The sequence below is a fragment of the Mya arenaria genome, chromosome 6 (assembly GCF_026914265.1).
Source record: "Mya arenaria isolate MELC-2E11 chromosome 6, ASM2691426v1".
Classification (NCBI taxonomy): Eukaryota; Metazoa; Mollusca; class Bivalvia; order Myida; family Myidae; genus Mya; species Mya arenaria.
Genome location: NC_069127.1, coordinates 28263412 through 28278908, shown reverse-complemented (window position 1 = coordinate 28278908; position 15497 = coordinate 28263412). Strand labels below are relative to the sequence as shown.

The window sequence follows — 15497 nt, the reverse complement described above, 5'->3', positions numbered from 1 at the left end:
ATAGAAAATGCTTTTTTTATGAAGATATTCGGGAAAAAAATGACCGGTTATTATTATACATGTATATTTATGCTCAACATGATTATAAATCCTAACACATGTTTGTAGTGTTTTGATAGATTTGTGAGAGTATTAAGCATTTAAATGCCTATTGAACAGTATTTAGTTATTAAAGTGTTTATCCAAGAGAACAATGGAAATACAGCAACATTTTAATTGTAAAGTTGCCTTTCAAAATTAATTATCTAGTTTTTAAGCATGCATATTTTATGCTTGCTTATTAGCTGTGCTGAGCACAAAGTGCTCAAGGGTGAGCTATTGTTGTCAGCTGTTGTCCAATGTCATGCATCCAACAAAAATTTATTTCAAACGACATCTACTTAAGCCACTCCATCTAAATCACAGGACCTTTGTTCTTCAAACTTTACATAAATGTTTCGTTGATGGTACTTTTTCAAAGTTATTTAACAGCTCCACTTGGCTCCACATACATGTAGGGGCTGCTAGAGCAAAAAATAGAAAAGTGTTTGACTGCATCTCCTAAACCGCTGGTTTGATTTAGATTATTTCATAGAAATGGTCCATTGGTGACCCTCCAACAAGATTGTTCAAAATAAAATAATTTGTAAAAAAACATGGCCAACAGGGGGCAGCGCCCCTATTTCTTATATGTACATATATATAGTAGAAACTTAAAAAATCTTGTCAGAAACTACCAATTTACCTGTACATGCCATAGAAGCATCATTTTAATTAGATCTTCTTGAAATTTTGTGTTTATGATTTTCTAAACATGTTTGAAAACATGGACACCAGGTCAAATATTGAGTTTCTGATCAATATCTTTTGAAAAGTGAACTAATTTCAATCATATTTTGCACAAAGATGCCAATCTATTTTTTTTCTCTGCCCGAAAAGGCCACTCTAAAATAACAATTGAGAGTCTGTCAAGATTTACACAGTTGGAAAATGATTTTGGTCTAGACTTTCTCATAATTCCCATAATTCATTTGAACCTTAACATGAGAAAATCAACTGAACGTTTGTGCCCATTTTGTAGAGCTATATTGAATAATGCCTGTGCAGAGTTCTCACAGCTTCCTGTAGGAAACTTCAGTGACTGAACCGAGGGTCACGTAACTGAGCAAACATGTAGGCAGATTCCGGTGTACATTTTCGATTATAATAAGTTGGAATTCTCACATTCCCTAAAAAGTTCCACATCATACAAGGAATCGATTGAAAGGTCCCTTGACTTATGTAAGAATGAGTGTAAGAAAGGTCTGGTAATTATTTTTTTCAGAATTTAATTTAATGGTAGGCTTTTACAAACATTAAAGCACAAGGCTTGACTAACTTTAAGTTAATAATAAGGCAGAGGGTTAAGATATATGATTGAACATAAAATTCCAGGCCAAAGAAATTAAAGTTCTGACTTCCAGTTATAAGATCTATGACAATGCAAAACGTAATTTCTCAGAAATATCAATTTATTGTGAATTATTTTAAGCAGAATATCGCCTAGGTTCATAACATCATATTTCAATGTTACAACATGATTTAAGCATAAATGTGACTGAAATAATACAACATTATACAAACTATAACCCGGGCCTGGACCCTTCAAGTATTGAACAAAATTTACTGGTAAATGTGTCATAGTTACACCTTAAAACATTATAATATAACTATTTTTTTGTATTATCTGAAAGGCAGTAGAAATAAATTAATATATTTTTAGTCGTTTTAGATAATTTTGTACGGATTTTACACATTGAGTGATACATAAATCAGACAAATGTCTTTCTAAACCCAAAATTCTCCATGAAATTGTTGATGATGTGATGTCATTAATTTTATCTTCAAAGTTTACGCAATATATGTGGTCGATGATACATGCTAAGTTTCAAGTAATTCAATTACATATTTATTGTATTATCTTGATTTTCCTCCAAAATAAAACTGTTTCAGTTGAAGGGTTGAACTTATCTTTTTCTCGTCTAATACAGATTACTGTATTTGAAAAATAATTTATTTGAAAATGACTGCTAATTAGTGGAAGACTATAAGTATCTCCCATGGCCGAGAGTGTAAGATAGGATCATTCCGACCCGAGCGTAGGGTCGGGATGAAACTATCTTACACGACTGGCTATGGTAGATGCTTTTTCTCCCACCTCAGTTAAACAAAATTAATTAAAAATGTATTTTTTGCTGGAACTCTTTTGTGCTTAGTGAAAATAATTGCGTATGGATATGCGATAGCACGTGGTAGTCATGGATACGCGCGCAGTGATCAAGTTGATATTAATAGTCAAATCGGTATTTTTAAATAGTTCTAAGGAAAATGAAGCATTATTTCTTGAATGGTGCGTAAAAACTATTTTATGGTGACATTTGAAGCGAGAAATAATTAATAAGCGTTCTAAATATTACCATAAGACAAGATTTCCTTGATGCTACTGACGACAGTCTTCAACAAGGGAGGTTATTATAATGTGGTGACCATTAAAAAGGAGTTCCATACGGGCATTTTATCTTCGCCCGTGGGCAAGATAAGAATATCTAGCATGGTTAAATTATTGGATCTACTTATCTGAGGTGGGAGAAATCCACAGCTTAAACACTTATCTACAGACACTACATAAGTGATGTCGTGAAACTGTGTAGGTATTTTTTCCTTCATGCTTGAATGAATACATATTATGATTATATCACTGTTAGTGATTATATCACTGTTAGGAACCACTGCTATGTGCTAATATTAATTTTGAAAAGTTATGACTATTTTACAATAAAGCTTGTTAAAGTCAGACATCAAACAAGAGCTGTCACAGTATGTGACGAATGCCCCCGAATGTGACATTGACCTATGAACAAGGTCAGTACATGAAAAGTTAAAGATCAAACAATTACATATGGCAAGTTATTTTAAATTGCCTCTGAACATAAAAAAATACCACCCATACTTGACAACTTACATTCTTATGTCCTTATATTCAGCATTCCATTGTGAATAAACACTAACTGTATCTTTCACCTTAGAGGTAGGGACATGGGCCTTGCACATGACACGTAGACTTGGTATGTCGAACACATGTGGCAAGTTATTTTAAAATCTGTCCATACAAGAAAAAGTTACAGCCCGGACATAACAACCAATACTCTGTATCCTTATATACAGCACTCCATTGTGAATAACCACCTGACCTTGACCTTAGAGGTAGGGACACGGGTCTTGCACCCAACACGTCGTCTTGGTATGTCAAACACATGTGGCAAGTTATTTTATAATCTGTCCATACAAGGGAAAGTTACAGCCCGGACACGACAACCTATACTCTATGTCCTTATATGCAGCATTCCTTTGTGAATAAACACCTAAATGTGACCTTGATCTAAGAGGTAGGGACACGTTTCTTGCACACGACACATCGTCTTAGTATGCCGAACACATGTGGCAAGTTATTTTAAAATCTGTCCATACAAGGGAAAGTTACAGCCTGGACACACGGACGGACGGACGGTGTGATTTTAATATGCCCACCTTCGGGGGCATAAAAATAACTTTGGCTATAACTGAAAGTGATTAATACAACAATAGCAACAACAATGGGCCAAATGTCTAATTTCTAAGGCCTGTGGTTTCAATAAAGTGTTGTAATATTATTTCCAAAACATGACTTTAACACACTACACCGTGCCCTCTAAAAGGTCCTTTACACAAGATATAGTTTCCAAAATAAAACCTTTAATTACCTCACCAGCCTCTGCTGGGGCTCTAAACATATAGATCTGCTAAATTAACATTTATTCACGTCCAAAGCCATATGATCCAACAATGACATTTTTCATCAGTTCTTCAAATGAACTATAGTTCTTTATCACTGATAATTTGCTGAAGTTTATTGAAGGGGCACATGTGTTTACAGTTGTAAGATAATCACTTTTGTGATCAAAGGTTATTATTCCCTCTGTAATACAGCTTGGGAGAGCTGGGCATCCAATCAGTGCTTGAAGGAGATGTCCTGTGTTGAGGTTTACTTCAGATGAGGACCCAGTTTCAGCATCGATGCTAATGCATGAAATTTTCCCTCCTGGAATATACAAAAAAGGAAAAAATACTGATAATGAAATGAAAAACATACTGTACCGGGGTATTTGCTGCCATTGTTAGGACACTAATAATATTGATATGGGTGTTTCTAGAAGCAGATGGAATACATGTAAAACTGTCCAAACACATAAAACACTTTTCTTACTATTAGTGGTTATTATTAGAACATAAATGGCAAAGTTAAGATTTAAAATGCCAAAATTAATCATATTTTGAAATTGAATTGAACTACACCTATATTGGATTAATACCCTGATCATTCTGCGTTGTTGGAACAATGTTTTTTAATATAAAGATAAGTACTGTTTTTTTTCTAATAATTGGATTTAATTTGACCATAAAGCTTCAATAATCATAATTTAGAGGTTGACTCCATACTCACTATGTCATTTGAAAATCAAGAAGGCTTTTTTCAGGACAACTTTTTAAAAATCACTCGTGTGTTTAATTACATTTTCTGTCTTAGTGGAATGAGTGTGGTATGCATTCACAGACAGGTCTTCATTATATATATATTGACTATTTCTATTACCCAAATTAAAACCCATGTTTCAATCTGAACATAAAAAAAAAATAATTAAACCATGGCCTTTATGTGCAACTTTGGCCAGTAACCTACAGACATGATTGTACTCATGGTGAGCATTTACACATAGCCAAGTTAATGCCTGGACAAGCCGAACTAGAAGGAACTTAGACTAATCTTATCAACTCCAATTTTGCTCAGGTGAGCTTATAATATGTGTGTTACTCTTCAAAACATGGTTTAAGAACTTTTTTCTCAGTAAATCTGTTGTAGGAGCTCAGAAAGTTAATCAAAACAACAACTACAAAGTAACACTAAACAGTATGCCAGGGGAGATTACTCAATAAACATGCATGATTGGATTATGGTTCTTGTGCACTGCAGGACGCCACAAATGGATACATACGTGACTATCTCAAATATATTTTTAGCCTCGTAAGAGCAATTTAGCCTCCTAAGAGTTCCTAATGAACTGTATATATTGTTTTCCTAGCCACCCAAGTACCCATTTTTCAGCTCCGACAGACAAAGCAGCAACTAAATCTTGTCAAATACCAAACCAACAAGTCATAGTGACTTTATGCCTAGTAAACTACAAAATCACCTTTGGTGTATAGTAACGGCTACAAGTGATACATACGTTCAAGTTTCTTCAGGAACTGGTGAAAGTTGCATAGAATTACTTCTTCATCTTCTTTTTCTGCTTTATCGGAAGAAAATACAGGCTTAAAAAAACCTTTGATGGTCAAGCTGTCCACATGCTCTGTCTGCATAAGGTAACTGTATGCCTTCTCCGGACATTTCCGCAACATGTCTAGCATGCCATGAAGTTTGAGACCTGAAACAATTAGGGTAAGAAGATTTGTAAAACTTAAATTTTCCTATGGGTATCTCTGTGCTCCAAACCATGAGTCATATGCTTTAATTTTAAATAATTATTATTAGAATATTGTTATTAGCAAAACTGACATTACTGAATTATTGTAAAGCTTCATATTTTAACTTCTAAAGAAGAATTCAAATAAACCACCAGGAGGGCCAATATTGCCCTAAATCGCTAACCTGCTTAAAATGACCAAATCGTGAGTGGTTACTTAAGGAAGTTGCTGCTTGCTAAGGAAGTTAGTGGTTGATAATTGATTTTAACGGTCGTTTGTTAAGGGAAATCAATAATATTGCTAGGGACATCGAGACGATGTCAGCTGGTTATTCTAGGGATGTAAGGAGCTGCCGAAGATTTCTGTGATGGCAGACAGTGGACTGCTATGGTAGTCAAATGTCCCTAAGGAGTCCACAAGTTTATTAAGTGTATCTGTTAACGCACCAGTCCTATAGATTTTAACAATCTTTACTTAAAACAGTGGAACAATTTTAGTGGGGTCAAATAGCTCAATACACAGATGCTCAGTCTTAAGGCAGACACACAGTGCCAGAGCTTGGTATTCCTTACACCTGTATATGAGTAGCAGTGCAAAGAAGCTGGCCAAGATAATGCAATATTGCAACTATAATATACAATAATTAATCTACACTGAACACATTATCCACAAATATTTAGGGGAAAACACAAATACACATACCTTCCACAAACTGCAGTAGACTTGGAATAAATCGGTTGAACAAGTAATAGCTCTTCATCGCAGACACAGCATTTTGTCTGCTTTCTACTGACAAGACTTTTCTAAAACCACAGGCTTCCAGCAGATCCCCATATTTCTCTATCATCTGGTTGCAATCAACTGAATCCGAAATCTGTGAATAGCAAAGTATTTGCATGTATTTATATATAAGAGATTAATTTCATTTAAACCATACATGCCATATCCCCCGGCAGGGGGAAAAATCCCCCGGAATTTCTACCCATCCCCTGGTCCCCCGTCGGGGGATCCATATCCCCTGGAATTTAAAAAAAAAAAATGTTTAAAAACTTGCTTCAGGTTGACAGTGGAAAGCATCAATAATATTATGAGTGTGAAATTCCATGAAGGACCATGATGACTTAGTCCAAAAATTATTGTAATTTGAATGTATTTCTGTATTTATTCTTATATTATAAATGCAGATATTGCGCAAATTTTCGTCGTGTAAAAATCCCCTGGTATAATATCAAAATCCCCTGGAATTCAGACCAAAATCCCCTGGGAAGCCTCTCAGAAATATGGCATGTATGTTTAAACAGTAATTATTACAAAAACAGAATAACATGAAGTGTACCGTGACATTCCTTTAGGTTATAGACAACCAAATAAAATTGTATAGTCACTTCCTTATTGGTGTTGTTTGCCCTATGCCAGAAATGTGTCAATAGTACATAGACACCCCAACTTCTGAATATTGCCAAAGAAGCAAGGGCAATTATAACTTATGTAGTTGATGAGTGTGCATGGAAATAACTTAATAAATAACTTACAGTTTTTTTCAGAGCACTAGCCTATTCCGTCTGGTAACAGAGCACAACAACTAGCCTGAAAGCTTTTTATTTAAGCCTAAAAATACCATTTAAAAATATATTTTACCTCTTGTATAGCTGAGACAGCATCCAATCGGCCAAGTTGATCTACAGGTATATCTGTTATACCTGTGGTTCTCCCACTGACAATGTAGTCCACAACATGTTTCATGAGATTCCTTGGTCCTGGATGGCCACTTAAAATGCCCATTGTAACCATTTGTCCCATTAAGAAGTAATGCTTTTTTTCAAGTAATTGTGCATCAAAGCTGAGAACACTGTTCTCAAAAACAGGGGAATGGTCATAAAGCAATGTTAAGAACTCTCTCGTCAATCCGCCGGAGTCCAAACCTTCTTCCCCTATGAATGTTATACAAAACTTCCTGTTCCATTCTTCTTCTGGCGCTTGCTCAATTTCTTCCATGGCCTGCTGGACAAGCATTCTTCGGATTACTGATATGTCCCAGAGCTTCTCCCCATTCAGAGTCTTTGATGACAAATAATCATCAAATGAGCTGCAATGATACAAATGAAGAAGTGTGACATCAGTGATTTTTTTACCTCTGCGTCCTGCGTCCTGGTTCTAAGAAAAAAGATATTTTAAGTTGAATACCAAGAGCCATAAATCTTACAATATTTCAGTTCTTATTTTATAACATGTAAAGAAAAAGCACATTGTCACTGTAACTAAGTGTATGAATTTTGAAGACGATCTCTTCAGTGGTTTAAGTTATTAGGAAAAAACTTGAAATGTGTAATTTAACAAAAGTTGCAAAGGGCCATATATCTTAAAATATTAAAGTTGGAAGTATATTACTTGCCATGAAGGAGCACATTGTTCCTATGAGTAAGTGTATTAAGTTTGCAGATGATATTTTCTATGGTTGTAGTAAAATTATTAAGACTAGATGCCAACAGGCGAAATGTCGAGCCCGTTGAAAGAGCCTTTGACACAGACATAATGCTCTTCCATGCAATTGCACCAGTTGAACAATAAGCAGTTATATATATAATATATATATATATAATAAGTATTATGAGGTGCACTTTTATGTAATTTAGAAAGTGCATTTCTTTATTTAGACGCAAAGGTCTAAATATAGAGAAGAATCTCTATTATCAACCAATTAAGTAGAGGTGCACTTCAAAATTTAGACCTGCACCTCTGTCTCATAAATTTTGACCCAAGCGTGACCTTTGAGGTACAGACCTGGGTCTTATGCGCGACACGCTGCCTCATGATGGGGAGCCTTCAGAGAAAGTTTTTTGAATATCCTATAATGCATAATCACGACACAGCCTGGACAAGGTTCAGTACTCATTCAAACTTTTGACCTAAGCATGACCTTGACCTTTGAGGTACAGAACTTGGTCTTGTGCGTGAAAAGCCGCCTCATCATCGAGAACCTTCATGGAAAGTTTATTTCAAAATCCTTTAATGCATAGTCAAGATACAGCCTGGACAAGGTTCAGTACTCATTTCAACATTTGACCTAATTGTGACCTTGACCTTTGAGGTACAGGCTTGGGTCTTGTGCGCGACAAGCCGCCTCATGATGGGGAACCTTCATGGAAAGTTTCTTTCAAAATCCTTTAATGCATGGTCAAGAAACAGCCCGTACAAGGTTCAGTACTCATTTCAACATTTGACCTAAGTGTGACCTTGACCTTTGAGGTACAGACCTGGGTCTTGTGAGCGACAAGCCGCCTCATCATGGGGAACCTTCATGGAAAGTTTTTTGAAAATCCTAAAATGCATGGTCAAGATACAGCCCGGACAAGGTTCAGTCCGGATTGACGGACGCACGCACACACATACACGGAACCGGCATTGTGACAACTATGTCTCGCTCACCACAAGAGGGCTCGACAAAAAAAAGAGGAAAATGTTGATGAACTGATAGACGAATGGACAGACAGGGTGATTACTATAGGGCACTTGCATTTCTTTGCGGGCCCTAACTAGCATGTAGTTTCAAGCAAAACTTGAACCAGAACTTATGAGTTGAAAAGTAAACAAAACGATACTTGAAATAAATGCAAAATAGAGTTATCTAACTTAAAATATTAAAGCTGGTGTGCAGATTGGGAAGGCTTTTAAAAAGATATAGATTTGAGTGTAGTTTCAGACAGAATCTTAACCAGAGGTTTTAATTTGAAACTTAAAGGGTCGTAACTTTATCCAAATGTTATTAAATATATAGAATACTGTCAGTAAATACTGATTTTCATTTTACAATCTAATTACTACAGGACATGAATTATTAGATTTGGCCGACTGTAAAACTATCATCATGTGGTTTGATCTTTAGCACCAGAAATAAATTCAGTGTATTGTTTTAAGGCTTACTTGAACACATGTTTAGCTTCAGCTTCCCCTGACTGGCAAACTTCATCAGACTGGCAACAAACATCAGCGTGCTCTGGTAACAATTCTATCGGGAAGATTTTATCACAAACTGGACATACACCAGACTCAGTCTCTTTCCTGAAATATTTATGAAACATGATATTCACTCTGTTTGAAAGCTAACAAAATGGTGAAATAAAACATCTGCATGTACATAACAATTTTAGATGAATTCACCCAAAACATGAAAAAATAAGACAAGAGGGCAAATGAGTGAACGCCAACACACTTTACATAATAAATTTTCAAAACGACAACTTCAAATGCAATGAAGAATGTTGGATTTTGGGCAGGAATTGTCCTCCATATACCTGTCTTCCTCATTGTTTTTATGCCTCTAAACCTGTGTGCCAAATTTCATTGCAATATCACTAGTCATACTCGAAATATTTAACTTTGTTTAATGAGTGACAGGACGGAACGGCGCGGGATGTGACGGACGTGACATGTCAACATGGGTGATTCTTACATGTATACTTCGTAAAGCAGGGGTACAATAACAGAGAACAGAATGACAATTGTTTTATAATATCACCATCCTGGAGCATGAACTGTAACAGTCAACAGAACATAAACTTCAACATAAACTATAACAATATAGTTACTGTGAAAATGGACTTCCAGGGCAGCTGCTGGCACTCTGGAAAAATTGTGCATAATGCTACACAATATCAATGTAAAGATACATGATTACCTCTTCAGGTTTCCAAAATATTACCAGACACAACATTTACTGGCATAACACGATTTTGCATTAAAAATTCCAAAGCCTCAGGCAAACATTTCATATATTTCTATAAAAAGTGTTTTGGCTCTACGTCTGCAACATCTAATTCCCCCCATTAGTTTCATTGATTTCCTAGATATAAGATCAAAATGTATAAGAAAGGAAGGCAAAACAGGTCAATTTTTAGGACATCACTAAAGATGTTAGGAAAAAAATTCAAGAGTGAAGCTACATTAATTAGTAGTTTGCAATACTCTACCCATGATCCTAGTTTCATGTCTATTACATGTATCTTCTAAAACTCTACCAAGTAACATTACATTTTGTAGTCCACAAACTTTTTGATCACCCTTCATATATATGTATTAAATACTTACACAAGCAAATTGGCACACTGGTGTCTGTATAACATTTCTCTTCTTGGGAAATGGTGGTAGAACTTCATCCTGAAGTTAATACAAAACTAAGTTGTTTATACACAAAAACATATTGCACCCCCCTCAGCTATAACCTTGACCTTAAGATCATGCGGATGGTTTATGGGTTCTGCTTGGATGGTTAATGGGTTCTGTACATCGTCTTGATGAGGTAAATATTTGACAAGTTTCATGAAAATCCTTCAAGGGGTTTAGGAGAAATTGAGTGGACAAGAAATCCAAGGCTCAGGCCTTTGACCCTTTGCTGTATTCCTGACCCTGTGTGTTGGTTCATTGGTTCTGCACATCGTCTTTATGAGCTATTTTGGGAGTTCCATAAAGTTTGGCAAGTCCCACATTTAGTAATCATAGTTAATTGGTTCTTTTATAATGTGTGCTCAACTTCTGCAGACACTGAAATATGGTCTTCAAAGCTCTAGTAGGAGAACCTTTGGCTGATCATATGAATATTAATTAATCACTAGTAAAATTTTAAGCAAGAATGAATGTTTTAAGCAAGAATGAATGTTATACATGCGAAAATGTAATGTTTAAGTGGTTCAAATGCCCTGGGATTATTGTGAGGATTTTAAGTAAACATAATTCACCTCCTCTGTAACTCCACAAGTCACAGCATGCTCCCTAAGTAGTCTCAGAGGAATCATCATGTGACATCGAATGCACTCTTCCTGAATACCATCATCATCCTAAAATAACACAATGTCTTTAGCCATAATTCACTTAAATTAAAAGTACAATTTAGTGTGCAAACACAGAAAAAACTGCATTTTTCATAGACCAAGTCTCATAACATTTTGTCTCGCCTTCTGGTTAAATCTGGCAAATAATCAAGGTTATCCAAGATCAAAATCATACACATATTAACTGTATATCATAATGGATTGGATCAATGCAGAAATTAAGTAAGAAGTCTGTATAACAATATCTATTACTAAGGATTGTTTGGAGACAAATCCCTTATAATTATGTTTACTTACAGTGAATTCTTGTCCTTCCAGAGACAGATTATTTTGTATAGGTCGTATATAGCAGACTGCCTGACCAAGGTTACTTTGATTCGACAGGAAGTTTACAGTATAGCCACCAGGAGGCACACTTATCACTTCCAAGTCGCATCGGCTCCGTGCCTGGGTCCTCAATAACTCAAATCCTCCAATTCCACTCAACTTGGGGTACTGCTCCTCCAACTGACTCTTCAGATACGTGGCATCATCATTTTTTTCAAATGATATTTTTTTTTCACCCAAGTTGGCTTTATACAGCCTGTCTTTTTCTTCTCGGGTAGGTGCAACATTCTAAATGAAACAATAGGAAAAGGTAAACTGTAGTGATACATATATGTCCACCATTAAAGCTATCATTCTGAATATGTTGGTTTAACCCTTTACTTCATGTAAACCTAAGCCATTTCAGGCTGCCAGTTCATGGCTTATCAGTTCATATCAGTACCCCTACTTCATAGGAGATTATTGATATTATTGGAATTTTAACCCTAATGTATTACAAACCTATTTTCTTAGTATTTCTTTTGGTTTAATCAATAAGTCATCAATGTAAAGTTTATAGAGAATTAAATTTCCAATCCAGTCATATAAATTTTATTTTGTTATCTAAATTATTTCCGCATGATATTCATAAACAAACAGAAAAATATGTCAAATTTGATGAAAATTAATTTTTATTACACTTTTATTTATCAAACATAACACGAAATATTATATAAACAACATATTTTTATAATTCATTTAATGCAACCTGAATTGAAACAAAGATGGACAGAATTAAAAAATAGTTCACAACAAAGAAGCACGGTATATTTATATATATGATACAAAAGAAAAAAAAAAGTTGATCAACAGTCACAGTACGTATAACTTTCGGTTATTTAACACTACAATGAACAAATAAAGTTATTATTCAACTACTAAATGAGGCCTGCATGTTATTGTTTACTAAATTTATATCGTTTATTGCATGTCCATGTATTGTCATTTGGGTTTGATTTTAAAAATCCTCATTTCTCGTATCCTTGTGTGCGTGACGCCGAGGTCTGAATTCTCGACGTCGTACTCAATGTCTCAAACTCATTTTAATTGAAGCCAGAATGTTCCGATTCGTCAGGCAAACACTGAAATATAAATGACATCATTCAGGAATGTTGTTTTAAACTGAAGTTAACAAGGGCAGAAATTAGCTCTACATTGCATTCTTGTGTATTCGAAAACACGTGTTTCAACAGCTGATCGATGTTAAATTGGGTCATGTCAAAGTTTAACAATAGGGATAGTCATTATTTTATAACACATTTGTACTTACTTTCAATTTGTAGAAGCAGATGCGCATTTTTATGACCGGATTAGCGAAACAGAAGTGACACATATGTCCCATATAATGATTTATGGCCTTTGTTTATACAAGCCAGATGATTTTTTGTTTATCCAACATGGCCGACATTTTGACACGTTTTCGAACCATGACCTGTGACGTCAGGCGCGTGATCAATAAAATATAGTTGTATTATTGGTAGTTAATTATAACTTGCAGTATTGTGTAAATTTCCACGAGGAAAACGAGACAGGAATGCCCACAAACCTGCGCAGTCAACGTTTTACGCATCTTTGATACCAGTGACCTTATTTTGCGATTTTCCGAAATTCTTTAAATAGTAACATAGTGTTTTTTTTAGTGCATTGTATTTATCGATGTTTATACTTCATGAATATGAATTTATAGCGCATAAACAAGCATCAGGTATGAAAATAAATGCCCCTACATTACGAATACGTAGGATTACGTATCTATGAAGCTATGGATAAAACGTTAAGATCCGTATCTATGAAGCTATGGATAGATAAGTAAAATTGCGTATCTATGAAGTAAAGGGTTAACTAGATGAACACTTCTATCACCTGCATTTTCCAACAAAAAATCACTGAAACCTTTACTAACAAACCCCAGAAACAATATGGGTCAAAAATGAAGTTTGAGGATCAAACCACAATTGTTTTTTACTACAAAGTCACTGTGACCTTGACCTTGTGACCCAAAATCTGTGTGGAACATCTATTGATTTGTCAATAACCAATAAGCCTGCCAAGTTCAAGGGATCTAGGCCAAAGGGTTCTATGGATCATTTACAGACCATGACCAATATGCCTACTGAGTTTAAGGATCCTAGGCCCAAGTTATTGAGCTGAAACCATTTTCAACTACAAATCAAGGTGCCTAGTGATCCCAAAATCAATAGGGGTCATCTACTGACCATGAACAATAAGGTCTGAGAACCCAAGGGTTCTTAAGTAATCAGTCGGAAACGAAATGCGTGATACCAACTATGGATGACAACGCCGCAGCCGACAGACCAACCAATGGCCATACTGCAATGTTCATGGAATCAATAAATCAATTTTGATGCTCCAAATTCAGTGTACAAAGTAAGAAATTTTAAGAAAACAGATCAAATGGATAATAAACTTACATCTGAAGTCTTCCCAAGAACACAAAATCTGTGTGTCCAGAAACTACGTGCTTGAGTAGGATTAAAACGTCTGCCACGAGCCCCTGTTCTGTTGGCGCTGTAAGGCTGGTAGGGAGCAAATATGTTCCTTACTGCTGCCATAGTCCTTGAAGTGGAGGTGGCTGACTGGCTAGTGTTAGCAGTTGTGGCAGTATCAGTATTAGAAGTAGAAGAAGTAGTAGAATTCCCCCTCTCCAAGGCAGCAGCTGCCTGTCGTAGGAGTTCAAGTGCTCTCTGTTGACTCATGTCTGACAGTAATAAAAATATTCATATAAAATACATTGCATCCAACACTGGATGTTTTTCCCCAACATAACCATACGTCCACCCCCTCCCCCACTCAATATCAACTTATCGCTGATATAATTTTTGGAAGTAGGAAAGGTGAGAATGGTAATAAAATTTTAAATTTTAATCAGGCCAGTCTATTAACTGACATTTCATATGTCCCTGAAGTCATATTCATCGCTTAGTGTAACCTTGATCTTTAAGATGAAGAACGCATTTAATGCCCAACACCTTCCCATAATGATCTGCAGTTATAAGTAGATTGAAAATATTAATAAAAGGTATTTGTAGGCAAGTTTTTATGCCAAAAGTGAGTAGATACCAAATTGTTTAGAATATTTGACAAAAGAAAAATTCTGACAAATCTTTCATCTGTGAGTGTGTTCGCTCATGAATTTGGCTTTGTATTGTAATAGATTCTATATTTATAAAACTGTTAAGTGTTTCAACTCTGATTAGAAAAATATATATCATTTTCTAAAACGTTTTAGTTTTGAGTTCACAAGATGTTATAGATAACAAAAGGGCCAAAACATAACATGGAAGCTGATATGTAAAATGTACTAGCATGATTAAACTTAAAGCTGCACTCTCACAGATCGGCAAGTTGACAAAAAAATATTTTTTATCTTAAATTGTGCACATTTTTGCAAACTTGTCTTTATGCCAGTGATATAAAGTACCTCACCAAATTTGCGAATTCCAAATGACAGGAATAAACTCTGAAAAGCACATTTTCCTTAACCCGTTATAAACGCTTTTACCTTTCAAAAATAAAAGTTGATACGGACTGTTTCCTAGGTTAGTTTTGCATTGACTTAAAAGATTGCTTTTATAGAATTATATGTTACGATCAGTAGCATGTTAGCCTTTTGATCAAAAGGATGTGAGTGTTACCTAGGTTTCATATTCATATTTTATTAAGTTAATCCCTTAAGGAAAAGAGCATGTTTACTTTAAATGTGAACTCAAGTGTGACTACGTGGTCAGTTGTGTTGTATATGTATTGTGCTGTCCACTGTCTTCA

At 35.3% G+C, this 15497-nt stretch overlaps 1 protein-coding gene and 1 long non-coding RNA gene across 2 annotated transcripts; both read right to left on the bottom strand.

Annotated features, from left to right (window-relative positions):
- Nucleotides 1-584: 584 nt before the first annotated feature.
- Nucleotides 585-11682, bottom strand: LOC128237305 (uncharacterized). Its single transcript, XM_052952696.1, has 8 exons — nt 11643-11682; nt 11253-11351; nt 10606-10674; nt 9442-9579; nt 7159-7606; nt 6223-6394; nt 5283-5480; nt 585-4096 (listed from the first exon to the last, which is right to left on the bottom strand). Exons 3-8 carry the CDS (start codon nt 10671-10673, stop codon nt 3810-3812), a joined length of 1311 nt encoding a protein of 436 aa, XP_052808656.1. The 5' UTR covers nt 10674; nt 11253-11351; nt 11643-11682; the 3' UTR covers nt 585-3809.
- A 638-nt stretch (nt 11683-12320) lies between these two features.
- On the bottom strand, nt 12321-13681 carry LOC128237313 (uncharacterized). Its single transcript, XR_008261572.1, has 2 exons — nt 12982-13681; nt 12321-12793 (listed from the first exon to the last, which is right to left on the bottom strand). It is a non-coding gene; the product is annotated as an uncharacterized LOC128237313 (long non-coding RNA).
- Nucleotides 13682-15497: the final 1816 nt, after the last annotated feature.

Coding starts and splice junctions, on each gene's coding strand:
- LOC128237305 (XM_052952696.1), bottom strand. CDS start 10,673: ATGAAGTTCTACCACCATTTCCCAAGAAGAGAAATGTTATACAGACAC. Junction 7,607..9,441: donor GAAGCTAAACATGTGTTCAA/GTAAGCCTTAAA, acceptor GTATCATTGCAG/CTCATTTGATGATTATTTGT. Junction 6,395..7,158: donor CTGTCTCAGCTATACAAGAG/GTAAAATATATT, acceptor TGCTATTCACAG/ATTTCGGATTCAGTTGATTG.